General features: G+C 51.1%; 2 protein-coding genes and 3 non-coding genes across 5 annotated transcripts; all 5 read left to right on the top strand.

Moving 5' to 3' along the window:
- The first annotated feature begins 1,386 nt into the window (after positions 1 to 1,386).
- On the top strand, positions 1,387 to 9,735 carry HEYL (hes related family bHLH transcription factor with YRPW motif like). The gene is made up of 5 exons (XM_058819832.1): positions 1,387 to 1,579; positions 4,962 to 5,028; positions 5,365 to 5,448; positions 5,891 to 5,972; positions 7,285 to 9,735. Exons 1-5 carry the CDS (start codon positions 1,500 to 1,502, stop codon positions 7,953 to 7,955), a joined length of 984 nt encoding a protein of 327 aa, XP_058675815.1. The 5' UTR covers positions 1,387 to 1,499; the 3' UTR covers positions 7,956 to 9,735.
- A 3,593-nt stretch (positions 9,736 to 13,328) lies between these two features.
- Positions 13,329 to 27,332, top strand: PABPC4 (poly(A) binding protein cytoplasmic 4). The gene is made up of 16 exons (XM_058819677.1): positions 13,329 to 13,427; positions 13,685 to 14,237; positions 19,418 to 19,611; positions 20,370 to 20,485; positions 20,945 to 21,084; positions 21,259 to 21,353; positions 21,942 to 22,079; positions 22,648 to 22,743; positions 23,201 to 23,473; positions 23,711 to 23,798; positions 24,530 to 24,646; positions 25,108 to 25,235; positions 25,797 to 25,890; positions 25,984 to 26,114; positions 26,192 to 26,291; positions 27,010 to 27,332. The coding sequence occupies exons 2-15, from the start codon at positions 14,045 to 14,047 to the stop codon at positions 26,276 to 26,278; spliced, it is 1,890 nt and encodes a 629-aa protein (XP_058675660.1). The 5' UTR covers positions 13,329 to 13,427; positions 13,685 to 14,044; the 3' UTR covers positions 26,279 to 26,291; positions 27,010 to 27,332.
- On the top strand, positions 22,360 to 22,495 carry LOC131568122 (small nucleolar RNA SNORA55). The gene has a single exon (XR_009275702.1). It is a non-coding gene; the product is annotated as a small nucleolar RNA SNORA55 (small nucleolar RNA).
- On the top strand, positions 22,988 to 23,115 carry LOC131568120 (small nucleolar RNA SNORA55). The gene has a single exon (XR_009275700.1). It is a non-coding gene; the product is annotated as a small nucleolar RNA SNORA55 (small nucleolar RNA).
- On the top strand, positions 24,745 to 24,877 carry LOC131568121 (small nucleolar RNA SNORA55). The gene has a single exon (XR_009275701.1). It is a non-coding gene; the product is annotated as a small nucleolar RNA SNORA55 (small nucleolar RNA).
- Positions 27,333 to 27,584: the final 252 nt, after the last annotated feature.

The raw sequence follows: 27,584 nt of genomic DNA, 5'->3' as shown, positions 1-27,584 counted from the left end.
AGGTTTTACTCCCTTTTTTTTCAGTTTACAAACACTGCCAAGATCTCAGCGCTCCCCTCCAGCCCAGGTCCCTGCTGCTCCACTTCAGAAGGGAGGACGGTGAGGTTCAGTCCCAAAATCTTCTCCGGGGTGGGTCTGTGTTGTGCTCAGCGTGGGCGAAGGGCAGGCAGGAGCCGGGATTTGGCTTTTCCGGAGCTGCTGGGGAATCGCAGACACCTCGGTGGGTGAGCTGGCAGAGATGGCTGAGGGAGATAGGGAGCGCAGCCCGGGAGGCCGCGGGAGACGGGCGGCTTGGCTGGCCCGGGCTCTTATCGCCGCCGCGGTCTCTGCACAAGGGCTTTGGGAAACCCACGTGTTGCCAGATCTCAGCGCTGATTATTTTCTTCAAAATAAAAGGCATTATTTTCGTACTGGGAACCTCCACTTCGGCGCTCTCCCTCCTCCTCTCTCCCTGTCTCTCTCCCACACGCACACGTTTTTGCTGCCTTGGGGGATTTTAGCAGCAGCAGCAGCAGCAGGGCTCTGAAAAACAGATTCCTGCAGGAGCGGGGAAAGGGAGATGCTCGCTCGGTGCTGGGCTGTGGGTTAAAGTTTCCAGCATTGTGAAAAGAGACCAGAAATAGCGTTACAAAGCCTTAAGTTGGGCTTCGGCCGTTTTGCCTCGCAGGGTCGGTGTCAAACGCCCTGGCAGCGCCGGGAGCTGGCACTTGAGGAGGCTCCGAGGCTGTGGGAGCGTGGCAGGGAGCCGAGCTCCCGGTGGCACCAGAGCCGGCCCGAGCTCCCGGTGGCACCAGAGCCGGCCCGAGCTCGGTGCCACCGCTGCCACCCGGCCCTCGCCGGTGGCCGCCGATCGATGGCAGCCCCTTGAGCCGAACCGAGCGAGCCCCGAGCCCGCAGAGCCGGGCAGACATGCGTGTGCGTGTGGGGCTGGATGTTGATTTTTCCCTGAAACAACTCGAGGCTTTATCAGTCCCATCTCTTTCCCACGGTTTTCTGTTGCCAGTGAGGTCACTGGTCCCTTTAAACTGGGGCTGAGGCCAATGTGCGGCGGGAGGAAGGGGGGCCGCGGGCAGGAGCGGGGGGGACATGAGACGGTTCACACAGACTGTTCCTTTTACAGGAAGACTTGGGATTTCGACCAGCGAGCGGGAGGAGGCGGCGGGGCTCGCAGGGGGGGCCCTGGGAACCGGGGAGCGCCGGCGCGGCCGCGTAATCCGTCACTCCCGGGAGATGGTGGCTCATTAACCCATTAGCCGGGAGGTGGGGACGTGCCGGGAGGGAGCCGGGCAAGGCGAGCCGGGGGCGGGAGAGGCGCAGCGGGCAGGGGAGGAGCCGTGCGGGGCCGGAGCGGCGGAGCGCGGGCAGGGGCAGAGCGCTGCCCCGAGCACGGCGGGCACGGACGGCACCGGAGCGCTGCCCCGGGCACGGCGGGCACGGACGGCACCGGGGCCACGCGTGGGGAAACCTCGGCCAGCCCAGCGGCCTCTCGCCGTGCCAGCATGAAGCGGCTCTGCGAGGAGAGCTCGTCCGACACCGAGTCTGACGGCACCATCGACGTGGGCCGGGAGGAGGAGTACAGGTGAGGGCAGGCTCCGTCCCACGCGGGATTTGGGGTAAAAAACCCCAAAACTCCAGGACCGCTCCCCGCGGGCTGAGAGGGGCGGCAGCGCTCGGTGCCTGCCGGGCACGGCAAGGGAGGGCACCGGGGCTGGCACGGCTGCACCGGGCACGGCACAGGAGGGCACCAGGGAGGGCACCGGGGCTGGCACAGCTACACCGGGCATGGCAAGGGAGGGCTCCGGGTCTGCCACGCTGCACCGGGCACAGCAAGGGAGGGCACCGGGGCTGGCACCGCCGCACCGACAGTCCCTCGCACCTCGGTTAACCCCTCGGGGTCCTGCAGGATGACCCCAGAGTGCCACCCAGGGCTGGTGCTGGCCATGGGGCTGACCCAGCAAGGAAACCCAAGTGGCCATGCAAGTATTAAAGTCAGGAGAATCCCATCAAAGGTGGCTTCTCCTGCCAGGTGGCAGAAGGGCAGTGGGACCCGTTCTGTCCTCTGCACCCCGAGATGGGGCAGCCCCCCCAGAGCAGAGGCACCCACAGCCCTGCACTCAGGCAGCCCGAGGGCTCACAGGGAATGTGGAAGAAAAGGGGGGTTTTGCATGAGAAAAACGCTTCTGCCGTGCTGGTGCATCGGTAAGGCAGCAGCTGGGGCTGTGATGTGCTAGGGAAGGGCTGTCCCGATGCCCCTCGGCAATGCAGGCTCTGTCCCATCGCTGCCGAGCTGCAATTTTGGCTTTGCTGTTTGTGAGGGAATGGCGAGGACAGGAGCCGTGTGTGGTTCCCCTGGCGATGCCCTCAGGCTCCCCTGGCACCGGGCACCCCAGGCTGGGTCAGCCCTCCCGAGGGTGCAGAGAGCACAGGGGATGAAGGAAAGGCTCTGTTATTTGTTCCCATCCAAAAATCAGCTGCTTTTGAACTCTTGTTTCAGTAGCCAAGCGTTTCCCCTCCCTCAGCGTCCAGCGAGGCCTTGGATTAATTCGTTCCCTCTTGCTCTTTGCTATCCTGAGTGGAGGAACTGCCTGGCTGGTGCCAAGCTCAGCTTCTCATGGGACTCAATTCATGAATCTGCCTCTGATACAGTCGCAGCAGAGTCAGGCACGTCTTACACAAAATGTCCTGCAGAAATTCCCTGAGCCCTTATGCATTTCCAAGTGCATCAATATTTAAGCCGCTTTCCTGCTGCAGCTGAAATGTACCCCACCTCTTCACATCAGTGCAGCACAGAGCCCACAGGGATAGAACACTGGAATTGTCACAATATTTTATTTTCATGACCAGTAATGATGAACTTTTAATCTCTCTGTGGTGCTGCTAATGTGTTTCCAGTGGTGGAACCAGGCTGGCTGTGATCTGGTGATATTTGTATAGGTGGATGTTGTTCCTCATGCCACGCAAATCTACGGCCAAAAGAGCAGTTCCTGCCCTGCTGGGGGCACACCCTGAGTAATGCCAGCCTGCACGGGATGCTGGTGCACCCAGAAAAATCAAACATTTCCAGGTGGGGAGTGAGGAGGAGGAGGAGTGATTAGAGCAGAGAGAGGCTGCCTGCCTGGCTGGGGTTCCCAGCCCATTACCCATCGGTTGGGTGCTTTGGGCAAACCAGTTTCACTGCAGTGAGGGGATGAGTCACGCCGGGTGTGAGGCTTGGATCGGTGTGTGGAGCAAGTTTAGGCTGCGGGGTCACTGCAGAAGTGCAAGATCTGCTCAGGTCACAGCCAGAGTTGTGCTGTGGATGATAAAACCAAGCAAAGAGCAATGCAGCAATTTTAATCATTGGAGAATACGCTCACGCTACTTTTTATGTGGTTCAAATCCACCAGATGTATTCTTAAAATACATTTTGCAGTGAGATGGGTGTTGATGTCCACATCACCAAGAGCTCACTGAGAGCAAAGCATCCAGACAGCTCTACAAAGAGTTTCAAAAATCACTATTCCTCTTTGGATGCCTATTTTGCATTTCCAGGTGGATTCAGCACCTGCCCCCTGCACCTGAAACGCCCTGGTGTCCATACAGAGCCTGTTTTCACACCGAAATTGCTCATTTTCTGTGTATCTGTGTAGCTGGCAATGCGTGTTAGTACTTGTGGAGCCAGCCAGCACCTCTGCCCAGAGAGAGCCCACCCAGCAGACATTCAAATAGGGGACCTGCATGGAGATGAGCAGAGCAGGCAGTAGAAGAACGTGTTATTGTGTAAAACCACTTCTGAAAGCAGCTCGCTTGGGCCTATTTTTAATAGGCTGCCCTGGGTCGGCTGGCTGCAGACAGCACTGTCTGTGCAGGGAAATCTTTAATAGACTCTTATTAAAATGCTTCGTCAAGCTGAAAAACATTTGTGTTGGGGTGGACCCAAGTGCCCCTTTTCCAGATTTGGGTGTGTGGCACCAGCTCTGCTCCTTGGGGCGTGCTGGGCTGGCCAGGGCTGAGTTCACATCCCTACTCTGAGTTTGGTAAGGCACAGGGACAGCCCCGAGCCAGCTGCCCTTTGCAGAGGGACAAACCCTGCTTGGGGGAGGTGGGAGGGGGCCCAGCCAGCCTCATCCCCCTCCTCAGCCTCAGGGTTCTTGCTGCAGGGTGTTTCCCACGCCTGGTTATCTGTGGTTATGGAGACTTCACCTCCATGGGTTGAACTTTGCTTCTTTCTGCGTGTCTTGTGCTGACCTTTGGTGCTTTTAGCTGGGTGGTTTGTGGGGCCCTGCTCCTTAGATTGTCCCCATGATGTCCCTCATCCCCTGTGAGCCAGCAGGAGGGTCCCTGCTCTGTCACCAGGTGTCCTCTGTGAACGGTTCAGGGGTGTCTGTGAGTTCAGAACATCCCAGCCCACCCTGAAAATCGTGGCTGGGGAAGCGACTGCTCTGGGAAGCCCTCAGAAACCACATCAGTGCCACCACTGGCCTCACCCTGAGGAGCAGCCAGCCCTCCCTGGGTGGGAGCTGGGATCCCAGGGCTCACATCCCTCCTGCTATCACAGCTCTGAGATGCAAAGCCCTGCAGACAGGGCAGGCTCAGACACGAGAGAGAGACGGGAGGTTCACACGTGGAGGAGAAAAGGCCGTGACTCCAGAGCTCAGATCGCTGCTTTTCCAGCCCTGTGGAGATGCCATCACAGGCTGGGATGGAGGAATTGTTCCTGGGAGAGGATGGACAGTTTGGTGCAGAAATCTGTCCCAGGCTGATGGGAGATTCTCAGAGGGGAGAGAGTGGGATTCAAGTGTCTGCTCTGCTCCCCATCCCCAATTCCTGAGCTCTGTGTTGTGGGTAAAAATGAGATGGGAACCACAGGAGACATTTTTTGGGATGGGGGGAGGAAACTGCAGATGGCAAACGTGTGTAGAACATATGTGCAACAGAGGTTGCTCTCCAGCCAGAAATGATCCCCTCTCCTTCCTTTGCAGCCACGTTTCCAGGTCTGTGTCTCCCACCACGACATCTCAGATACAAGCCAGGAAGAAGAGGAGAGGGGTGAGTGTTCTTTATGATGATCAGGGCAGCTGTGTCCCCTGGTCAGGCTAGTCCTGTATGCACTGGGGAGCTGTTGGCCATTCCTTACTGTTAAAATCACCTTTACACTGCTCCTGCTCCACCTCCTGCAGAACTCTCCCAAAAAGCCAATTGGCAGAAAATGGGAGAGCAATTTCACCTGGGCTTACCACACCAGCCCACGTTTCTCCACCCAACTCCTGCACCCCAAAACATTGACACACACAGCCCTTCCAAAGCACCTGGAGGGTTTCAGACCTGTGAGCTGTGGCTGTCAGTAACTGTGGTTCCTTCTGTCTGCTTGGGAATCTCCCACAGATCATCGAGAAGCGACGCCGCGACCGCATCAACAGCAGCCTCTCGGAGCTGCGGCGCCTGGTGCCCACGGCCTTTGAGAAGCAGGTGTGTGTTTGGGTTTGGGGAGCCCCTGGTGCCCCCTGGGACGTGCAGGGTTTGGGGTACAGCCCCCAGAATGAGGCAGTCTGGAGCAAGGCTTTGCCTTTCTTATCCTCCTCCCTCGCGGGAGTAAGTAGGTGGTGGAAATGGGGTGGTGAAATGATGCTAGCAAATATTCAGGAGCCCTGGGGAGGATCAAATCAATCTAGGAAGTGTTTTTCAGGTATGAGGAAGCACAGAAATGGGGGTTTTTCAATCTGCATCATGAAGGACCTTCTTTTTTCTGCTCACTTGATGTGAAAAGCAGAGTCCTAGTGGATGCCTTGTGTTGTTCTGAGCACTCCTGGGTTTCAGGGAGGAAATCATTGGTCAGACCCTGGCTCCTGAGAGGCACAAAGCCCTGGGCCATAAAATGACAAATGACTTTTCCTTTCTGCTCCCAACACAGGGGTCTTCCAAGCTGGAGAAGGCAGAAATTCTCCAAATGACAGTGGATCACTTAAAAATGCTTCACGCCACAGGAGGAGCAGGTAAGAGCTGCTCTTGTGAGCACATGGGTGAGGTGAAGGTGCAAACCTGGAAGGAAAATTCCCCACTGGAATTTGGGGAGCTGCCTCCAGCCAGCTCTGCCTGCTTCCCAAGGGAAATGCCTTTTGAGGGAGGGCAGATGGCATTTTCCTACAGATGGGTCAGCACCCCATGCATCCATTTGGGAGTCTGGGGTATGTGGGATGCTGAACCCCCAGCCCCACAGGGACAGCACTGTTGGTGTCACACCCCCTGCTAAAAGCTGTTTTGCCAGAGACTCATTTATTCCTGCTCAGAAATGGAGCCTGCTTCCAGAAAAACCATATTAAACTCTTTACCTCCTCCCTGGGATACATTTCCTGCGGAGGCTGAATTCTGCATGAGGACTCTGCAAATAAACAAGGCTTTTTTTCCCTTTCTGTTCTTTTTTTTTTTTTTTTTTTTGTCTGTGTGTCTCTTGGTTGTTATAAGAAGAGAGAGGGAGCCCTGTGCAAAATCCAACAAAGGTCTTATTTGTACTGAGACCTCAGTACAGACCCTCTGTCCTGTTCCAGTTAACAGGATGGAGATCACAGCTCCAGTAAAGAAGCCTCTGGCTTGCTTACTACCCAGTTTTGGCTTGCTGGGGACATTGCTGGCGTCCAGGCTTTGGTTCAGGGCTGTAACTTGGTCTGGAACATTTGTTTAGATATTCAGTTTGACTGCACTGCAACAAAGGGCTGCATTGTCACGAGAGACCCCATCAAGCACAGTGGTCCAGCACTTCACTGTGCTGTGACATTCTCTGCTTTATTGCTTATGGTCTCATAAAGCTGCAAGTTGGGAGCAGAAGCCTGAAAATCAGTGGTTGGCTGGTGATTTCTGTGGCTTTGAGCTGCTTTGGTTCTGACACTGCTTTAAAGGGAGTGTAGATTTAGGGAGCCAGGCAGAGGGAAGTGGTGCTCAGCTGTGCGTTGAGGAGACGCTGTCCTGAGTGGAATATCCCACTGGCAAAGGCAGCCCAATCTATCCCACAGCCACATCTCCAGCGTCACTGATAGAATCCAATAGGAAAAAACCCTTCCTGACCCAGGCAGAGGGATAAACCCTGCCTGACCCTGGCAGGTTTATCCCTCTGAGATAACCACAGATGCCTCTCTCATCTCACAAACGCCCAGTCCCTTGGGACACCCACTTGGCTGCCCGCTTCAGGAACATCACACGGCAGCAAAGTGCCTCAAGTGAGATACACAGTGCATTAGAGAGGGTACTGAAATCCAAGCGCATTCCTGAGCTCTGCACGGTTTTACTGCCACCCACGTCCTTTCTCTCCAGGCTTGCTGGATGCCCGGGCTCTGGCCGTGGATTACAGGAGCATCGGCTTCCGCGAGTGCCTCACCGAGGTTGTCAGGTACCTGGGCATCCTCGAGGGCCAAAACGCTGCCGACCCCATCCGGCTGCGACTCCTCTCCCACCTGAATAACTACGTGGCAGAAATGGAGCCCTCACCCGTGGCCACCTCCCTGCTGCCCATCCAGAGCTGGCCCTGGTCCTTCCTGCACGGCGCCGCGGGACCAGTGCAGATGCCCAGGAGGGAGGCTGCTCCTGCCGCTCCACTCGTTCTGACTGCATCTTCCCTGCCCTACCCCAGCCCTGCAGTGAGGCCGGCCCCTCTCCGCCGTGTCCCCGGTGAGATGCTGCCCTCCCGCCGGAGCTTCCTGGCCAGCAGGATGGGCTCCTCCAGCCGGAGAGCCCGCGGTGCCAGCTCGGCCACAGCCGTGCCAGCCGTGCCCAGGATGGCATCGCCAGCGGGAGCGCTGAGAGAGGGGTCATCCAAGAGCAGCCAGATCGCCACATTCCTCTTCTCCCCGGCCTCTGCAGGCATCCCTGTGCCGCCAGCTTACGTGGCACCTCCCGTCTTGGGCGCTGCCACGCAGGGACCAGGGATCAGGGTTGGGACATCCAGGATCTGCCGCTCCTGGGCGACGGAAATCGGGGCTTTCTGACCCTCCCTCCTCTTCTGGAGACAGGAGTTCTTCAGTGTTCATCACCCTGAGGACAAACTCGGTTGAAAAGCCGTCTTTCCTGCTTTGCAGAAGCCAAGGATCCATAGAGAAAATTCTCTCTGCTCTCGCCTCCCTCCTCGCGCCGCCCTCCTCGCCTCACCACCACGCGTCCTCTCCCTCGTGATGCCTGCAAACGTAAATCACATCCAGTTCCACGCACTTGTCTGCACGAGGCCACACTCCAGACCCTTCTGGATATACGAGGGAGGGGGCACAGGCGTATCCCAGCCCCGTTCCTCCTCCAGCAAACCCCTGTGCAGAACCCAGCCTTGCTGTCCTCTGGAAAACAGCCAGCCTTGAAATACTGCCTTTATTTCCCCCGGGACACGGAGCTGCCAGCCAGACTTGCTCGTGCCGATCCCCTGCGACGCATCCCCCAGCTGCAGCACCTAATTTTGGTGTGCTGGGATGGACACAGCTCACAGCCCATGTCCAGCACTGCTGGCACCCTCAAGGCAGGCTCCAGCCCCCCCAGCTCCCGAAGAGAACTGGCTGCCTGCTAATCCCCGTGCTTTCCTCTCTGCATTACCAGCTTTTCCCACTTATGTGCCCTTAAGGTGGAGTGAGGCAGCGGCTTAGCAGAGCTCGTTCCCACAGCCCGGCTGAGATCCCGCCGTGGCTGCAGGGCCTGTGCTGGGTTTCTCCTGCTGGAGCAGCCAGCCAGGCTGCCTGGGCACAGCCCCTGCCCCGCACCGAGGTGTGAAGAGGTGAGACAGAGGATTTCAAAGGGACGCCTGTCACCAAAGGGAAGGCTCTGACTGCCAAAGTGAGAAGAAAATGCCTTTCCTCCTGCCAGCCTCCCTGCTGGAGCTGTCTCTCCTCCACCCCCTGCTGAACGGCCGTGACTGCAAAGGGGGAAAATGGGCTGGAGCAGCCTGAATTTGAAGTGCCTCCCTTGTTCTCCCTGAGCTCAGCATCCCTCACCCTCCCCTCCCACGATGTCTCTGTTTTCTCTCTCCAGCACTATGTTTGGGTCTCACACCTCTCATCCCCCTCCCTGGGCCGGGACCAAAACCGACTGAGGTGTCACTGCACTTGTCCTGAGTCCTGAGAGCTCACCCTGTGTGCCCCATGATGACTGTCACAGCAGGTCACACCTCTGCTCCTGCAGCTGGCCTCCCCTCCTCTCCTCTTTGGGCAGAAAGAACAGAAGCTTGAAGCTTTTAAGCCACCCTGTGCCACGTCCCATGGTGGCAGGGCAGGGTGTCCCAGTGCTCCCCCTCACCTGAACAAGCATTTGTGCCTTGACTTGCTGGGATACAGGTGCAGAATATTCTGGACCCAGCTGCATGCCCAAGCCTTGCCCACGAGGTGGAAAGAGAGAAGAGGTCAGTGCAAAGAAAGGTGAAAAAGAGGGAGAAGATCTCTTTTGAATGGGAGAAACTCTTCCCATGCCTCAGGTCAGAGGTGCAGCCGGTTGGGCTGTGTGGATGAGCTGTTGTTTTCCTTCCTGCAGATGGTATCTGCCGTGTACATGTCAATGTATGTACCTGCATTGTTTGGGAAGTGAGTCCCTCCCAGCTGTTTTGGTGGAAGTCATCCCATTAACACACAGAAATGCCTCTGCTGCTTCTCACCCTTGTCCTCGAGAGCTGGAATCAGCCAGGAACAACATATTCCCTTTTAATAAAGTCACAGGAGGGAAATCCTGGTGGGCCCTGGCTGTTCCTGCAGCTGGTTTGTGCACTAGAGCTCACGGCCTCACTTTACACTGTGCAGTGCTCTTAGATTCACAAGCTGTGACATCAGCTAAGGTGTCAAATAAAGTCTTTCAAACCCCTGTCCTCGTTGTGCAATGTAGTGTTGAAGTGAATCCAATCTGCTCGGATCACGGAAGGGACCTGGGAAGGTCATTGGTGAGTAATTTTGTGGCAGGTTTTGATTCCTGAAAAGCTTCAAAAGAAAGGTAAGATGCAGCTTTTAATGTGACATCCCCTCTGATTGTTTTATAGCTCTTGGTCATTCTGGCCCTAACGCTTTTTACTTGGGAAAACAAGTCAGAATCAGATGGGCATTCAGCAAGGCTTGCCCTGAGAAGACGAAATAATTTCATTTAATGTTTACAAAAGTGTCAGGGATGAGATGGGGTCTGGCAGAGCCTTGCAGCCAGACTGAGGGCTCGCCCTGCTCTGCTGACCCTTTGCAGCCAGGACCAGAATAACCCCTATGGCATCTCACTGTGGGGAAATGCTTTGGACTAAACAAAGAGCCACAGCTGAGAGCCTGTCTCTACTTTGAGGAAAAGACCAGTAAATGATCCCTCTTCGTGAAAGATGCTTGGGAGAATTTTACTGGGGAATGGTGGGAATTCAACTTCCTTTCCCATAACTCCTTCTCGCTGCAAAATGCCTTTCAAAACCGCCCATAAATCCCTTCCTTAAGTGCTGTGTGGGGAATTGCTGGAAGGGAGCAACTGCAGCTGTGATGCAGCATCTGTCTGGGAGCGGGGAGAAACTTCAGGAGCAATAATGGGGCCATTGATGAAGGCTGGTCTCTTGGTGCCCGGGCTGCCCTGACCCGGCTGGAGGTGATGGTGGGAGCTCAGTGCTCTGCTCTGGCCTCAGCCAGAGAGAGGAACCAAAACCAAATTCCCCTCCGTGGGAGGCAGCCACACAAACCGGCCCCGCGGGCTACAGGGCTAAAACAAAACAGAGACAGTGGAGAAAAAAAAAAAGAAAATAAAAACCAAAGCCACTTCCTGATCTCTGCGGATCAAACGGGAGCCAGGGTGGGTGGAAGGGCATCGGTTCAGGCCCGTGGGGTTTTCTTCCCACAGCAACACGGTGATTACAGAGCAGTAGCTCGGGACTGCAGCTTCATTTTATTTTGTTTTTTTCCCAGGGTTTTCTTTAGCCTAAACCCTAATACATCCTGGCAGCTTTTGATCTACCCTGCAGGGGAAATCCCCGAACTCTGGGTGCACTCCCTTCATCCTTGTTCTTCAGGCAAAATAAAAATCCTGATGGAGAAGGCTGTGGGAAGGCGTGGGCAGCTCGGTGGCACAGCGGTGTTAAACAAGGCTCCCACCCAACGTGGAACAAAACAGGGTCCTGATGAACGAGCTTGGAGGGGACAGGGACACTCCCAGGCTGTGGGAGAGCTGCTGAGCAGCAGGTGCTGCAGGAGCCAGCCCTGCTCTCCCAAATTCCCCTGCATGACAAACATTGCTTATCTCAGCCCTGGGTGAGATGTTCTCCCTCCTCCCTGCTCCTGGAGCAATCCCTCCCTGCCATCTGCTGGTGAAATCCTAAAGCCGAGGAGGAGAAACCCTAAACCGGGGGCAGCATTTGGTGGAAAACCTGCCATCTGTGCTGAGAATTGGCTGATCTTTCAGGGTGACCATCAAGGACCGAGGCACAGCTCAGACACACGGTGGCACAGCAGCTTGGGAGGCCTCTGGATGATGGATGGGTCACCCACCAGCACCATCGATGGGCATGGATTGGCCAGATAAAGCCATTAACAGATGTCCCCGCTGCTCCAGGCGCTGCTGAAGGTCCTGAGAGGGCCAGCTGGGAGGATCTCAGGTATCTCAGGTCACCAGGAGCAGCTGCGCTCGTGTGCTGAGGGCACCAAGAGCAGGGGGTCCCTGGGGCAATTTTGTACCCCCAGCCTGTCAGTCCATGTGGGGAGTAAGAAGGATCAAGCAGGACACAGGACTGTGGCTGTCTGCACCGAGTCCCCTGGGAGGGAGCACAAATGTCACTGAATATGTTTCAAATCAGGGCCACAGCGGCTGCTGCAGCCAAAGGGCGTTTTATGTGGAAACACGCTCTTTGAGCTGGGCTGTGTTTTGACTTTAGCTGTCAAAGCAGGAGCTGAACGCTTCCACAGCGACATGCCTGTGTCATGTCCCTGGTTTCCCAGCGGAGGAGGTGCCAGCTGTGAAGGACCCAGCACAAAACAGTGGCAGGTGTGATCCCACCAGTGCGGCCTCGCAGCACCCTCAGCTGTTGGGAGAATGATGAGAGCAGGAGGAGGAGGATTTGTGTCATTCGTGTTTTTCAGGACAGAAAATATTGCAAATCACTACAATTTGCTTCGCTATTTTTACCTTTTTTCTGCTACTCTTCATTATTCTACTGTAGTGGAAGATTATTCCACTGAAGGGGAAGACACCATATCCCGTTTTTATGATAATGTTTTATCCTGCTTTTAAAGCAAATTAAAGGCAATTTAACAATTGAAAAGCCACAATGCCCAGCTAACCAGTGTCTACAGACTATCTTAGTCGCCCTTAACAGGACAGCCATGGAGCCTGAAGGTCACTGATGAATCACCGAATCCTGCACTGCTGTGTCCTCACCCTCCGCTGAAGATGCTGGAAATAGATAATTACGGATCTCCCCGGAGCTGATCTCGTGAGCGTGAAGCCACGGGACGGCAGCAGAGGGGGGAGAATCCCTCTCCCTTTCCAGCAGCTTTCTGTTGGGAGCTGTTTGAGCCTCACCCTGGGAAGAGCGACTGACAGCTCGATTCCATGGGGAGACATTGGGATAGGGCAGCCCATGGTGGGAGCTGGCACAGCACCAGGGCTGCTGCAGGAATTCGCGCTAATTTGGGGAAAAATGATGCTCTGAAGAGGAGGAGGAGGTTGTGGGAACAGCTCCTCATCCCGCTGCTAGCAACACCTCCAAAACCAGAGCTCAGAGAAGAAAAATCCCAGAGGAATTGTTCGCTCTTCCTCTGCCCCATGGCCCTGCTCTCCCCAGAAGGCTTCTCTGGATTTTTTTTGTGTTTTATGGTGGGACTGAGCTGCCCTGTGAGACATCTGCACATGTAGGATGGAGTGGGAGGGGAAACAACCCCACAAACTCTTCTGGGGTTTGCTGCTGTGGATCCATCTCCCTGCCAGCTGCCCACAGAGGATTGTGCATCCCTAAATCTTGTTGAAGTGGAACTTGTGTTTTAGCTTATGGCTGTTGCTCCGTGTTGGGAACACTGAACAGTCTGGCACATTCCTCTGACACCCTTTGGGGATATTTTATAGATTTATGGGATCCCCTCTCAGCCTTCCCTCCTGCAGGCCCAGCTCCCACAGCCTCCCCTCACGAGAGCGATGTTCCAGACCCCAAACCATCTTTGCGACCTCTGCCGGACGCCCCTCATCTCCTTGCCTTTATTTCCCTAAAACTAACAACGCAAGAGACGCAATTTCCAACAACGATTAACTTTAATCATTCCCAACGCGGCCCGTTCTCTTGGGGCGCCCCCGAAATGGTGGAAGCCGGGAGGGAGCCAGGAGAGTCCTCCCGCCCGCTTGGGGGCGCTGCGTGCGGCGCGGGGCGCTCCGGCCCGGGCCCGGCCGCCTCCTCTCGGCGGCACCGCGGCCCACTCGCGCCGCCGCGGCGCCTATAAAGGGCCGCCCGCCGCCCGAAACCGCCGCCTCTCCGCCCGTCGCGGCCGCACCGCGTGAGTCGGGGTCGGGACCGGCGCCGCCGAGCCCGCCCCGGGTCGGTGCCGCGGGGTAGGGAGCGCTCGGGGGAGCGCGGCGCGTTTGGAGAGCGCGGCGGCCGCGCCCTGCCCGCCCTCAGGCCGCCGCGTGCCGCGCTGGTTTATTTATAATGCCTTCAGGCTATCTATCCGAGCCAGATTTAAGAGAAATAGCTGTATTAGTGCGTGTTAGAGCTTTGTTTATTTATTTATAGATTTATTTTTTATTTCCTCAGGAAATCAACGGGCCGCCGCTCCGCAGAATCTGGGCTAAATCGAAGCGAAAGATAAAGAGACGTTGGGGTTTTAGGAGATTTTTGCCTCGGAGCGCTCGGCAGCCGGCGGATGAATTTTGGCGTCTTATCCTCTCCAGAAGATTTAACTTTGTGGTGTTTTTGCTGATTTTTTCAAGCTTGCACAACCCTCTCAGCTGCTCCGTGTCCTGGTGCCAGCCCCCCTTGTCCCAAGCTTCTGCCGGCCGCAGCTTAGCCTTTAATTAAGAGTTCTGAGTGTTCCCGCAGAATTAATATTTATAAGAAGCTTGCCTTGAGCCCCCCAAGTGCAAAACCCCAGCGGTTGAGAGCGCCGAGGGGAAGATGAACACGGCCGCCAGCAGTTACCCCATGGCCTCGCTGTACGTGGGGGACCTGCACCCCGATATCACCGAGGCCATGCTCTACGAGAAGTTCAGCCCCGCTGGCCCCGTGCTGTCCATTCGGGTCTGCAGGGATATGATCACCCGCCGCTCCCTGGGCTACGCCTACGTCAACTTCCAGCAGCCCGCAGATGGTGAGTGACAATTGCAGCCGCATCCTTGGCTTTTTTCCCCCTTATTTTAACTCGTTTTTCCTCACTAATTCATCTAGCTGCCCATTACAGCGTTACACGGTGAGTTGTCTCTTTCTGGTGATTACAACTGGGATACTTTTTACTGCTTGGTGTCTACAAAATGCACTTCTCACTAACATCTCTAATTTTAGACAGGCCTGTTTCTTGCACTGATAGTAAATTTCAGAGATTTGTGGTTTTTCCTCTCATGAGAAAATAATCCCCGTGGTATTCATTCTGGGGTAGTTTGGGGCTGTTTCTGTGGGGATTTGTGCAGCCAGTCCTAGCAGAGAAAGTTCAGAGTAGCTGAGTGCTCAGTTGAGTGACTGATCTGTGGCTGCTCCACACACTCCCAGTTTAATAAATTTAATATCTCCTGTGTTCAAGCAGCTGGATATACTTCAAGTTGGGAAAGCGGAGTTCTTGCTTTAAAGTGAAATAAAACACTTTGTTCAATGTGTTGAGAACCAGATTGTCTCATGTACAGAAGCAACACTTGCTTTGCTCTTGCCAGACTCTTTTTTCCACACTTTGTTTCCTGCTCAAAGCCAGGTGTTGCAGAGTGAAGCAGCACATGAAAGATGGGACAGGAGAGGTCATTTTGGAACACGTCTTTTCTGGAAGGAAAATGGGTCAGCGTTTTCTGCCCCAGTTTTCAGAGCTCTGCCTGCTGACTGCTGCAAGTTTATTGCTCCGTGCTGGGATTTAACAGCATCCCTGTGTGATAGGGGCATCCAAGTAGAGATAAGAGCGATCTTTTCCCTTGAATTCACAATCAGTTTACATCAGCACAGATTTCAGCAACAAGTAAACTTTGCTTTACATTTTTGCAGAGCTTCCATCCTCTCCCAGGGCTGTTCCTTGTGATGCCGTTTCCTTGGGCTGATCTGACTGAGCACTTTGAATTCTTTCCCTTGTCATGCTGATTAAAAGCTGACTTGCACCCCACTGCATAATTTCTCATTCATGGCACCAAAAAGCTTTTTTTTCTTTTTGAGGGGGCAGTGTCTTAGGCTCTGAACTCATTTTGCAGGGTCAGAGAAATAAAAGCAGCAAGCAGAAACAAAGCCAGGAAGGAACTCCAGCTTGAATTAGATAAATTTTGGGGAGATGGGCTGCAGAAATGTAGATAAAGTTCTCTCAAAGCAGAGAAGAGTGATCTCAGAAGGGATCAGTGGCTGCTCCCGTGTGCTTTAGCAGAATCACTCTGCACCTTGTACAACTGAGGCTTTCCCAATATATTCCAAGGTAATCTTTTATGGTAATAAATAGGCAGGAATTTAGGGGGAGGCTGCACCATTCTGGGCTGCTGGGGAGGCAGCAGACATTTTAGGAAGCTCCTGGGCTTGAAGTGATACTTGGAGCTGGTAGCTGGTGTCTTGTTACTGGTAGGTCTTAGAAGGTCAAGTGGTTTAAACCTAATCATTGAGTGAATATTGGGACAGGGAAATAGTCAAACTCCTCCTGCCCTCATGAAGAAATGTGAATTTTTAAATTTCTCCTGTCAAACTGCAGCATAAATAAAAAAACCCAGCTGCTGCACTCCATATAATGCAGCAGGACATGGACAGATAGTTTGGAAAAGGGCTGTGGTCTCTGCAAAGCAAACTTGACTATGAAGAACATAATTTTCGTTGTAAAATGCAGAAATTTGGACTGTTTTCAAGGTGCCACTTGCCTGCATGAGGCTTCCTGAGAGGAGGAGGGATTCTGTGTTTTCTTCCAGGAATGCATAATCAGAAATGCACTTGGCTTCATCCCACTAAATCTGAGTAAAGCTGAGTGGGGAGCACTGTAGGATCTGATGGGATTTAGGGTTGAGAGTAGGTGCTTACAGTAATCAGGAGCTTTCGTGCTCTGCAGACTTCTTGTGGACACGTGGTAGGTTTGAAGTCTAGTAGGTGTTAAAAAGGTTGATAAATGATAATTTGCATTTCCCTGGCACCTTTTGTGGAAGGGTGAGGGCTTTGTAAATCTGAAGAAAGTGATGTTTTAACTTTATTTTGGTGTGTTCTAAAGCAAGACTCTGCCCGTGTGTCCACAGAGTAAATCAAGCAACCAGAACTCATCCCCATTTCAGGGTCACAAGGAGCTCACATCTTGAACATGCTCTGCAATTCCAGATTCCAGTGTCCAAACTGGGCCAAAACTTATGTTTTTTCTTTACAGTTTTTAGGTGCTGGAGTGATGCTGGACAGGCATTGTCTAACTGGCAGTAATCTGCTGCAGAGAGGTTATTTTTAGGGAAAATGAGCTCTGCTGGTTTTGATTGCAGTTCCTTACTGTAGTAACCAGGGAATGCTGAATCCTGAGCCTGTCATCCTGTGATAGGCAGGGTGAGGAAACGCTTCAAAGTTCTGGCTACTTCAGGCTCAGCAGTTGTTAATATTTATTCTTTCTGACTGTTCAGAAGGAAAAGAAAACAAACTCAACAAACAAGCTGAAATTCTCTTTTCATGTGTTGCATGGAATTGAATTCCAAACATTGACAGTCACAAAAAGACAGCTCGGGGCAGTGAAGCAGAGAAACTTCAGTTTGGCTGCAGAGATAAGGTGTCCTGAAAGTGCAGGAAAAACAGAATGTTTCCCAAGCTGAGGAGGATCCCAGGGCTGGAAATAGATCTGTGTTTCTGTAGAAAGTATAAATAAACTTGTTTGTTCTCCTCCTTGAAGACAGTGTAAAGGAGGAGCTGTGAAAGGCAAATTGTGAAGTTGAAAGGGAAGAGTTGGTACTGCCACAGGCTTCTCATTTTGTTGTTACCTCAGTGATTCAGGAATTTAATTCTTTTGAATATGCACCATCTCTTTTTTTAAAAAATTAAGTGTCTAAATTTGCTCTGTGTGCTTTCCTTGTCAGGACTTTTTTGCTGCGTGACCTAAGTGAGAGCCTGGAGGTTTGGGGAGAATAAAACTCCTTGTGTGGAGTTTTGGTTGAATCTTGGGATGTGAGGTTGGTTATTGATCTTCATGCTGCTCAACTACAGCCACGAATTCCTGCATTGTGTTAACTCTGCATCTGCAAGGGAGGTGGATTGCTCTTAGGCCTGAGGCAAACTGCAGTGAGTATTCAGGTGCTCTCCTTATCAGAAAAGGAATGAAAAGCAAGCCTGAAAGGGGCTGTGAGTGTTTTATGTTCTGCATGAGCCGCAGTTGAGTCTGCTGGAAGGATGACAGGAACCGGTGGGAGAGAAACAGATACAGGAACTGAAATGGCTGAAGCTTTGTGGCTTAAATAGAAGAAAATGAGAAGGTGTTTGCTCAGATGAAGGAAGTGAATCAGATGTGCCTGGTGTGAGTCATTCACAGAGCTCTTGCAGATCCTTCTCAGGTTTTCTGAGGTCCTGGTGTTGCATCTCCACCTGTGGGTGCGGCACAGATCCCTCGGGGAATCCTTGTGGGGCTTTCGCAGCTCACCGCGAGTGTCTGGGTGTAATAATAGAGTGGAACAGTAGCAACCTGTTGGAAGAGCAGTGCAATAGTATCTGCTCGGGGAGAGCCAGGAGGAGCTTCCTGACGGCTCTGGAGCTGGGTGCTGCCTGTGGAACCATCGCAGCCGCTGCTTGATCTGCTGTCACCTTCCAGCAGCAGCCTGTTCCTGCTGCAGATGGTGTTATCCGCCCAGTTTGTGCCCTTGCCAGCACATGCTTCTGCAGGACCTCTGCCTGCTATAAATAAACACTGCCAAATTTGACGAGCTGCACCGGCTCTCCTGCTGAGCTGCCTACACCAGGAAAGGACTGCAGGGAGAACCTGGCTTGCAGATTTTAATGCTTGCATGGACTTGGAGCAGCAGCTGAGGAATCGTTTTAGCCTGGCAGTTAATTGCATTTAGCACCTTGGTCTAAGCAGAGCTGTTGGAGACCTTAAATTATATATTTTTTTCAAGCAAAGCTTGTTTCCAACTGGGTTTGTGTGTGGGGGGAGAACAGTGATGGTCCCACTTCAATTTAAAAAGCAGCAACAGCAAAAAACACATTTCAAAGCACATGGAAAATTCTGAGAAACTTCCATGCAGTGGTGGAGGCTGGATTGGGGGCAGGGAGTGCAGGCTTTGGTGGGCAGTGTTCCACTGGAATTCCTGGAGGTACTTTTGGGACACGCTGAGTTGTTAATCAGGCTGCACGAGCCAAGTCACGTGCAAGGTGTTCAGATTGGTTTTTTTTCCTTGCATTTTCTGCTCCTGAAATCTAATCAGCAAATACCACAGGGTGAAGGTGGCCTGGGACAGCTCAGCCAAACAAACGTGGAAAACTTGGGTTCTGCCCTGTTAATTTTCCTTGATTTTAATGCATGTCTTTCCATCTCTTTGCCTGCTCCATGCTGGGAATTAAGACTCTTTCTTTCTTCTCTGCTCGCTCCATGCTGGGAGTGTTTTCTGGCACAGAACAGTGCAAGCATCTCAATTTTATGAACAAGATCCTGATGTGTGTACGTAATGATCCTTTTAATACACCAGTAGGCAGCAGAAATAGCCTCGTGGAGGGGGGTTTCAGTGCAGGTTAGAATGACAGTGCTGGTGTTTGAGAGCTCAGATAAACACTTCCCTCTTAATCAGATGGGGTGTACAGACCTTTTTCCCCCCAGAATTTTCTCAACTCCCTTGTCATCTTTAGCTTGAGCAACTTGGGAATAATTTCTTGGCCACATAAGTTATGTAGAGGCTGACTCATGTCCTCACAGCCAGCCATGTGTTCACATTTTCCCTGACCTGACAGGGAGATGATCCTTCTCTCTGAATAGAAATGAGGATGGGGAGATGTGAGCTTCATGAAAAGCAAAACAGCCACAGAGTCACTCCTTTTACTTCATTTTTTTTTATCAGAGTTTCCTGTTCTTTTCCTTCTTTGAGTGGAGTAATTTATCTTTATAATAATTCAGAATATGGCTAATAAACCAGGCAGTTTAATAGCAGTTTTACTGTGATGGTGAATATATTGCTATAATGTAAATTTAAAGTCTGTGAAACCTTTAGTGACTGTGCTGCAAAAACTTCCCTTGAAACATTGAATTAAAAGCCATTGATCACCTCTGATAATAACCCAGATGAGCTGAATAAAATTCAGAGAAAAGACTCACCCACCCACTGGAAACCTTTATTTTCTAACCAACCACAGAAAATCTGTTCTTGGCTTCTCTTGCAGCTGAGCGAGCTCTCGATACCATGAACTTTGATGTGATCAAAGGGAAACCCATTCGCATCATGTGGTCTCAGAGGGACCCTTCCCTGAGGAAATCAGGGGTTGGCAATGTCTTCATCAAGAACCTGGACAAATCCATAGATAACAAGGCACTTTACGACACATTCTCAGCGTTTGGAAACATTTTGTCCTGCAAGGTGAGATGTGGTTACATTGTCCAGTTCTTTTAGGGTGGGGACATGATCGGAGGTTTGAGTGTAGGTGGTGGAAGGGACACTTTTTCTCAAGTATAAGGAGCAGAATCACAGAATATTCTGAGTTGGGATACACAAAGCTCATCAAGTCCTTAAATGAACGGTGCCTACGGAGATCAAACTTTGGTGTTATAACAGAATCTCTGAAAGGTAGAGTTAACCAAAAGCTGAAATTACATCAGATGTGGTCATAAAGGAATCTGAGGCACAGGAGCTGACCCTTGTCAGGTGTGATGGTGTTCACAGGGGTCTTAGGATGAGGGAGGAGATGAGGATCTAACTCCATGTTTCAGAAGGCTTGATTTATTGTTTTATGATATATATTATATTAAAACTACTAAAAGAATAGAAGAAAGGATTTCATCAAAAGGCTGGCTAAGAATAGAAATAAAATGGAATGATAACAAAGGCTTGTGGCTCGGACAGCAAGTCCGAACCAGCTGGACTATAATTGGCCATTAATTAGAAACAGCCACATGAGACCAATCACAGATGCACCTGCTGCATTCCACAGCAGCAGATAGTCATTGTTTGCATTTTGTTCCTGAGAGAAAAAAGATCCTAAGGAAAGGATTTTTCATAAAATGTGTCTGTGACAGTCAGGAGCTGCCAGTGCTGATCCTTGGCGGTGACGCATTTTCCCCCGCTGGCCCGTGGCAGAGGAGGGACACTGACAGCTGCCTTTTCTCCCTGTCCTGCAGGTGGTGTGTGATGAGAATGGCTCTAAGGGCTACGCCTTTGTGCACTTTGAGACCCAGGATGCTGCAGATAGGGCCATCGAGAAGATGAACGGCATGCTGCTCAACGACCGCAAAGTGTGAGTGTCACAGGCGGCAGCAGCAGCGCTCACATGCTCCGGGATGCATCTCGGTATTAACAGGGACACACAAGGCACTGGTTCTCCTGGCCCAAGCCTTGGCCTGCTACCTCTCCACTCCAGGGCTGGTGAGTGACCCTGCCCAAGCCATGGCCTGCTACCCCTCCATTCCAGGACTGGTGGGTTTCCCTGACCCAGCCTTGATTTGCCACCTCTCTGCGAGCGGGCTGGGGTGGGTTCTGTCTAGGGCCACTGGGACTCCTTGGCCAGCCACAGCACAGGTGATTTTTCTGGTTGCTCTGTGGCCTGTTTGTTGTCCTCTGCTGTCACCCTTTCTTGTCCCCATTCCCAGCTCCTACTGCACACTCATTTTTTTTGCCTTGCCACAAGTCACACATTATTTTTTGGCTTTTGAAACCGATCTGTTTATTGAGATTTTCATTTTTTTTTGTCTTTCAGATTTGTTGGGAGATTCAAGTCTCGTAAAGAGAGGGAGGCTGAGCTGGGAGCCAAGGCAAAGGAATTCACCAATGTCTATATTAAAAACTTTGGGGATGACATGGATGATGAAAGACTAAAAGAACTCTTTGGCAAATATGGTAAATACAGAAATACTTGTATTGAGGCTGTGAATTTAATGAAATGTGGTAGTTTGAGTGCTGCTGTGTAGTCCCTACCTGGGTCACTTTAAAGCTGAGAACTGAGATATTACATGGAATTTAATAATCTTTACATACTTTTGATATTTTACTAACCCTGTCCCTTGGTAACAGGTAAAACTCTGAGTGTTAAAGTGATGACAGATCCCACTGGAAAATCCAAAGGCTTTGGCTTTGTAAGCTTTGAAAAGCATGAAGAGGCCAACAAGGTAGGACCAACTTTTATGTTGCTTGGATAACTTCAGAGAAGAAAAACTTGGTTTATATTGGGAGCCTGTTTCTGAAATGGAAGAAAATTCTGCCTTGGGCATGACCTCTTCTAGATGTGGGAACTTGGAAACCTTTTGCACCTTAATAGCTTGACATTCAAGGGTAACCTGGCATCCCTCCAGTTTCCTAGATCCACACAGTGGCATAATCAAGAATGTTAATTGCTGGAGAAATACTACAGTGCATGGCTGAAGGAGGAGGAGGGCACCTAGAGTGAGAACATTGCTCAAAAATGGTCTTTTCTAAGCAGAATGCTTGTTAAAATGTAGCTTTAATTACAAGAAAGAATGAGGATGAATTTCCAAGTTAGTTCAGCACTCTGTGGTGTGTCAGCTTGATCTGTGTGGTAACTTCAGCTTGTCTTTAATGATCCTTGTTAACAGGAAAAGTGCAAAGGTAATGTGCAAACTCTGATTTATTGGCTGACAGGCAGGGACACAACATCAGCCCTGGGCAGTCCTGCTCTGACAGGATCAGGACTGTCCTGCTGCAGCAGCTCAGAGTTTCCTCTTGAACCCTCTGTGCAGGCAGTGGAAGAAATGAATGGGAAGGACATCAATGGGAAAATGCTCTTTGTGGGCAGAGCACAGAAGAAGGCTGAGCGCCAGGCAGAGCTGAAGAGAAGGTTTGAGCAGCTGAAACAGGAGAGACTCAGCAGGTACCAGGTGAATAATGTTTATTTTTCTCAATTTAAGCACTATTTCTGGTCTGTTGTAGGAATTGCCAGAGCAGTTATTGTCCTGTGAGACATCCTGGGTTAAAACACAGAGATGTCTCTGTGGTATTTGGTGGCAGAGGGGGCATCAGGGCTTAGTTTTGGTACTGAAAGTGTTTAGGAAAGTCTCCTTGACTTTCAGATGGGGATCCCTGGAGGGATGGGAAGAGCCAGCCCAACTCTGCGCTGCTCTCTGTAATTTGTGGCAGGACTGGGTTGTGTCAGAGGTGGCATCTGCAACTCCCCCACTCCCTGAGGTGCACTGCTGGGCTGGGGACATGTGATGATGCCACAGGAAGGCAGAGGAAATCCAGACAAGCTCCCTTTCACCACAGTGGGACTTGTCTCTACGCCTTTGCAACATTTATCACCCTCAGCTTTGGGTGGTGTGGCAGGAACATGATGCTAAATTAAGAGTTTTCAGATAAATTACAGCTCTGGCAGATGGATAACAGTTGATGTGCTGAAGAAATTTTTTTTTAATGTTGTGAATGTCATGCTGTTCTTTCCCTTTCCAGGGTGTTAACCTGTACATTAAAAACCTAGATGACACTATAGATGATGAAAAACTGAGGAAGGAGTTCTCACCTTTTGGGTCAATAACGAGTGCCAAGGTACTGTGGGATTTGGGGGTTACTTGGATTTTAAAGCCTGAAGAAGGAATTGTTGTCTGACATGGGATTAAAGGGCTGTTCTTAACCTGTAGCTATTGTGATTCTGAAAACATCTTGGCTAGTAAATAGTAGGATTTTAGTAAAAAACTTCATTCCCTTACTAAAAGGGGAGACAGGAAGTGGCAAACATGCTTGCTTGAGGTGGTGAGCATGAAATGGCACTTTCCTCTGTGCATTTAGGACTGCACCAAATCTTTCCCATTCCTTACTGTGCAGTGTGGGCCTGGGGACACATGGTGCTGACAGCAACGCAGAGCAAATCCAGACAGGTGGCTCTTCATGAGAACCTGTCTCTACACCTCTGCAACAAGTTATGTGCTGCCTAAAAATCTAAAAAACCACAGATTGTTCAGCTCAGTTGTACTGGTGCCCCATTAGCAATTGATCTTTGCTGCAGGTGATGCTGGAAGATGGACGGAGCAAAGGCTTTGGCTTTGTCTGCTTTTCCTCTCCAGAGGAGGCCACCAAGGCTGTGACAGAGATGAACGGGCGCATCGTGGGCTCCAAGCCCCTCTATGTGGCTCTGGCCCAGAGGAAGGAGGAGAGGAAGGCCCATCTCACCAACCAGTACATGCAGCGCATCGCTGGCATGAGGGCCTTGCCTGCCAACACCATCATCAACCAGTTCCAGCCCGCTGCTGGCGGCTATTTCATGCCTGCTGTGCCCCAGGTGAGCTCCCGTGGGGTTTTTAACCTGTGTTCATCTCACTGAGCCTTTCTCATGCCTGTGAGCAGCAAGTCCTAATGAGGGGTGCAGCAGTGGAGTTAATTCTGGGACTTGCCAGCTGCCTGTTCTCTTAATCCGACCCGAGTGTTGAGTCCTGGCAACGGCTGCCAAAACACGTTGTAAACAAATGTTTGTAGTGCACTTGGATGTTGCCTCTGAGCTTGTCTCATCTTCCTCCAGGCTCAGAGCAGACCCACTTACTATGCACCCAACCAAATGACACAGATGAGACCCAACCCACGATGGCAGCAAGGAGGGAGACCTCAAGGTGAGAGTGCCAGAGGCTGTTTTGGTTGTAGAACCCTTTGGGAGCTGCACTTCCCAACAGGAACAATTCATGCTTTCCTTTGTGGGAGTGGTCCTGTGCAGGGCCAGGAGCTGGACTCTGATCCTTGTGTGTCCCTTCCAACTCAGCATTGATTCTCTGATTCTCCCTGTGCACTGTGGTGGTGTTCCACAGGGGTCCCAGGATGAGGGAAGAGATGAGGATCTGACTCCGTGTTTCAGATTTTATAATTATTTATACATTTTAATATTATTTATAATTTTATTATTTTATAATATATATTATATTAAAATAAAATTATATATTAAAACTACACTAAAGAATAGAAGAAAAGGATTTCATCAGGCTAGCAAGGAAAGGAATGGAATGATAATAGAACCTTGTGACTGACCAGACAGACAGCTGGACTGTGATTGGCCATTAATTAAAAACAACCACTTGACACTAATCAAAGATGCACTTCTTGCATTCCACAGCAGCAGATAATTATTGTTTACATTTTGTTCCTGAGGCCTCCCAGCTTCTCAGGAGAAAAAGATCCTAGCAAAAGGATTTTTCAGGAGATACCATGGCTACAGTGCACCACCTGTAGCTGACTGTAAGAAAGGATTTTTCAGGAAATACCATGGCTACAGTGCACCACCCCTGTAGCTGACAGTCCTGCCTTGCCAGCTGATTCTTTTTTGAGGATTTCCCCTCTTTCCACCCTCTAGGTTTCCAGGGAATGCCCAATGCCATGCGCCAGTCGGGGCCCCGGCCCGCCCTGCGCCACCTGGCCCCTGCCAACGCCCCGGCCTCCCGCGGCCTCCCCGCTGCTGCCCAGAGAGTTGGTGAGATGGGGGCTCTTCCTGGGCTTCTCCCCTTCTCTGGGAGGGAGGGGGATGCTGTGGAGATTGGCTTCTTCTCCCTAAGGTGGTTGTTAGAGCCAGCACCTGCTGCTTTCCTGTTCCTCGCTCTGCGGTGCAGGTCTGGGGGCACCCGGTGCTACAGCACAGCAGTGGAAATCCAGATGGGTTCTGCTCCACTGGTTTGGGACTTGTCTCTACACCCCTGCAACACAAAGTCTCTGTAGCTTATGGGTTTTGCTTTAGGAGAGCATCCAAATTTGTTTTTTCCCAGCTGGTAAACAAAAGGTGTGGAATCTAGGGAGAACATCCCCTTCTTGAAGTAGCCAGCTACACTTTGGTTTCTAAAGAAGTAGCGCCATGCAAAGTTTGAATTAAAACCAGACATCCCAGCTTGTTAGCATGTTGCTGCAGGTGTTTGTCACCGTGTTCTCCTTCCTTTGCAGGTGTTGGCACGGCAGCACAGAATTTGGCTCCCCGTCCTCCTGTAGCAGCCCCTGCTCCCAGGGCTGTCCCTCCTTACAAATATGCCTCAAGTGTCCGCAGCCCACACCCAGGTGTCCAACCTCTGCAGGTACCACCAGGGCTGGGCTGGGAGGTCCCTGCAGTTTCACATGCAACTGGAGTACCTTTATAGAAACTTCAAGCTCCTTTTATGACCCAGACAGTGTTAATTTGGAATTTAAAAGCATTGCAGTTGTGCCTTTGCCAGGGGCACCCTGGTTGGTTTATACTCACAAGCCCTTTTGTAGCCAGACTGGCTGTAAAGATATTTTTTTTTCTTGGTTCTTCCTGTTTTGCAGCCACTTAAATCTCCCTCCTCTTTGCCAAGTTCTCACTGGGGTATCATTAAAAGAAAGAGCACCATCTACACCTGGCTTTCTCAACATCTCATGATGTTTGATCCAGTTTTTGTGAGATATTTATGGTGTTCTGTGTGGCATTCCTGAGTTTTGAGCTCAAGACTTGCAGGGAGTGTTTGTGAACCAAGGGCACCTTACCTGCCCTTTTCTGAAGCTGAGGTGTTCTGTAGGCTTGACAGAGGTTGTGTTTTGGGAGGGAGCATAATAGAATTGTCTAAATATGAAGCAATCAGCCTCATCCTTATTTCAGAGCCTTTGTTTGTCCTTTTCAGGCCCCTCAGCCTGCAGTGCATGTGCAGGGCCAGGAGCCCCTGACAGCTTCCATGCTGGCTGCTGCCCCTCCCCAGGAGCAGAAACAGATGCTGGGTGAGTCAAACCCCACTGCTCACCCGTCATTTTCCATCCCTTGAGGTTTCAAAGACCCAAACTCACCCAGCTGACCTCCTTTTCCTCCCTCAGGAGAACGTTTGTTCCCTCTGATCCAAGCTATGCACCCCAGCCTGGCTGGGAAGATCACAGGAATGCTGCTAGAGATTGACAACTCAGAGCTGCTGCACATGCTGGAATCCCCAGAGTCCCTCCGCTCCAAGGTGAGCTGCTGGCTCCCTTTTTTGTCCAGAAAGGGACTCTGAGCAGGGAGAAAATCTCACTGGGTTTGTGTCCCCAGGTGGAGGAGGCTGTGGCAGTGCTGCAGGCTCACCAAGCCAAGAAAGAAGCTGCCCAGAAAGTGGGTGTGGTTGCTGCTACCTCTTGAACCAGGATGGCTGGTGAGTGTCTCAGCCTTCAGCTTCAGTGGAAAGCTTCCAGAACCAGTAAATAAAACAGTTTAGTGAACAATTCATCTGGGTCTGTGAGCAGCACTTACCTGATAGTGGTTCACTCTTCAACAACAAAAAACTCATGCAGTTTCTCCCAGCAGAATATTTGTGTAGAAGTTATGAGAAATATTCATTCTGATGCTTATTTAAGGGATCTAAAGATGTTGAAGTCCCTGAGGTGTTGTGGAGCTGCTAATGTGGGAAATAGCCACATTTTGAGACTAAACAGGCTCTTAGTGCCCATTCCTTATCCTGGAAACCATAAATGTTGGAAATGTTTCACTGGACAGGTCTGTCCACACAAGTGGTGCCACCTGTGTTTGGGGTTGGCTCTTGTTTAGTTTATGAATGAGGATTTTGATTCTTGGAATGCCTCTTCCTGTTTTCCATGACCCATTTTCTGTGGGCTGTCTGGAATTGCCATCTCCAGGACATTTTCTGCTGCTGTTTATGATCAAATGTCACAACTCAAGCTGGCAAAGAATTCTTATTTTCACTGGGTGGTCTAGCAAAGAATTTGAGTTTCTTGTGGATAATAACAATTTCTGATCATCTGACCACCACAAGCAGCTTCTCCGTACTTTCCCAATCCTTTTTCCTTGGAATGGTGGAATATTCTCTAGCCTGGAGCAGGAGTGAATAACTTCTCTCCCTTTTTCCCCTCCAGGATCCAAAGAAGCCAAATAGCCCCTTCCTAGACATCAGCTCAAGATGTTTGAAGATCCTTCACTGTCCTGCAGATCTCAAGGCCGTGCATTGTATCACATAGTTATATTGCATTTTGTAAATTAATCTTAAAGATCTTATTTAAAAAGCCAACTCTAAAGCTTGAGGTTTCCAAAACCAGAATCTGGGGGGTTTGCAAGCTTTTCCTTTGCCAGAACAGAGCTGCCCCTTGTGTCTTCTAAAGAGGACGTTGAGGATTTTAGGCTGGAAGTATTTTTGTGAGTTTGTGTTTAATTGAACAATCCAGTTTGGAAAGTTTGGGAAACATTTATCAATAAAGGAATAAACTTGCACTGTGTTTGTCATCATTTCTGTTTGTCTGTTGGGTGAATAAATGTGCTGTGGCTTTGTGAAATTAAACTGATGGGATGTTATTGGGGGGTGAATATGTTAAACAGGGATTTGACTTACTCTGCTTGCTAATTTTGGATAATGAGTATTTAAAATTATGCCTGGGGTTGTGTCTCAAGGGATGATGGCTGTAAACAGTGATCTAAGAAGGGCTGGGGAGGTATT

Source organism: Ammospiza caudacuta, chromosome 25 (assembly GCF_027887145.1).
Source record: "Ammospiza caudacuta isolate bAmmCau1 chromosome 25, bAmmCau1.pri, whole genome shotgun sequence".
NCBI lineage: Eukaryota > Metazoa > Chordata > Aves > Passeriformes > Passerellidae > Ammospiza > Ammospiza caudacuta.
Note: the sequence above shows the minus strand (reverse complement) of the source record. Positions and strands in the feature narration are given on the sequence as shown.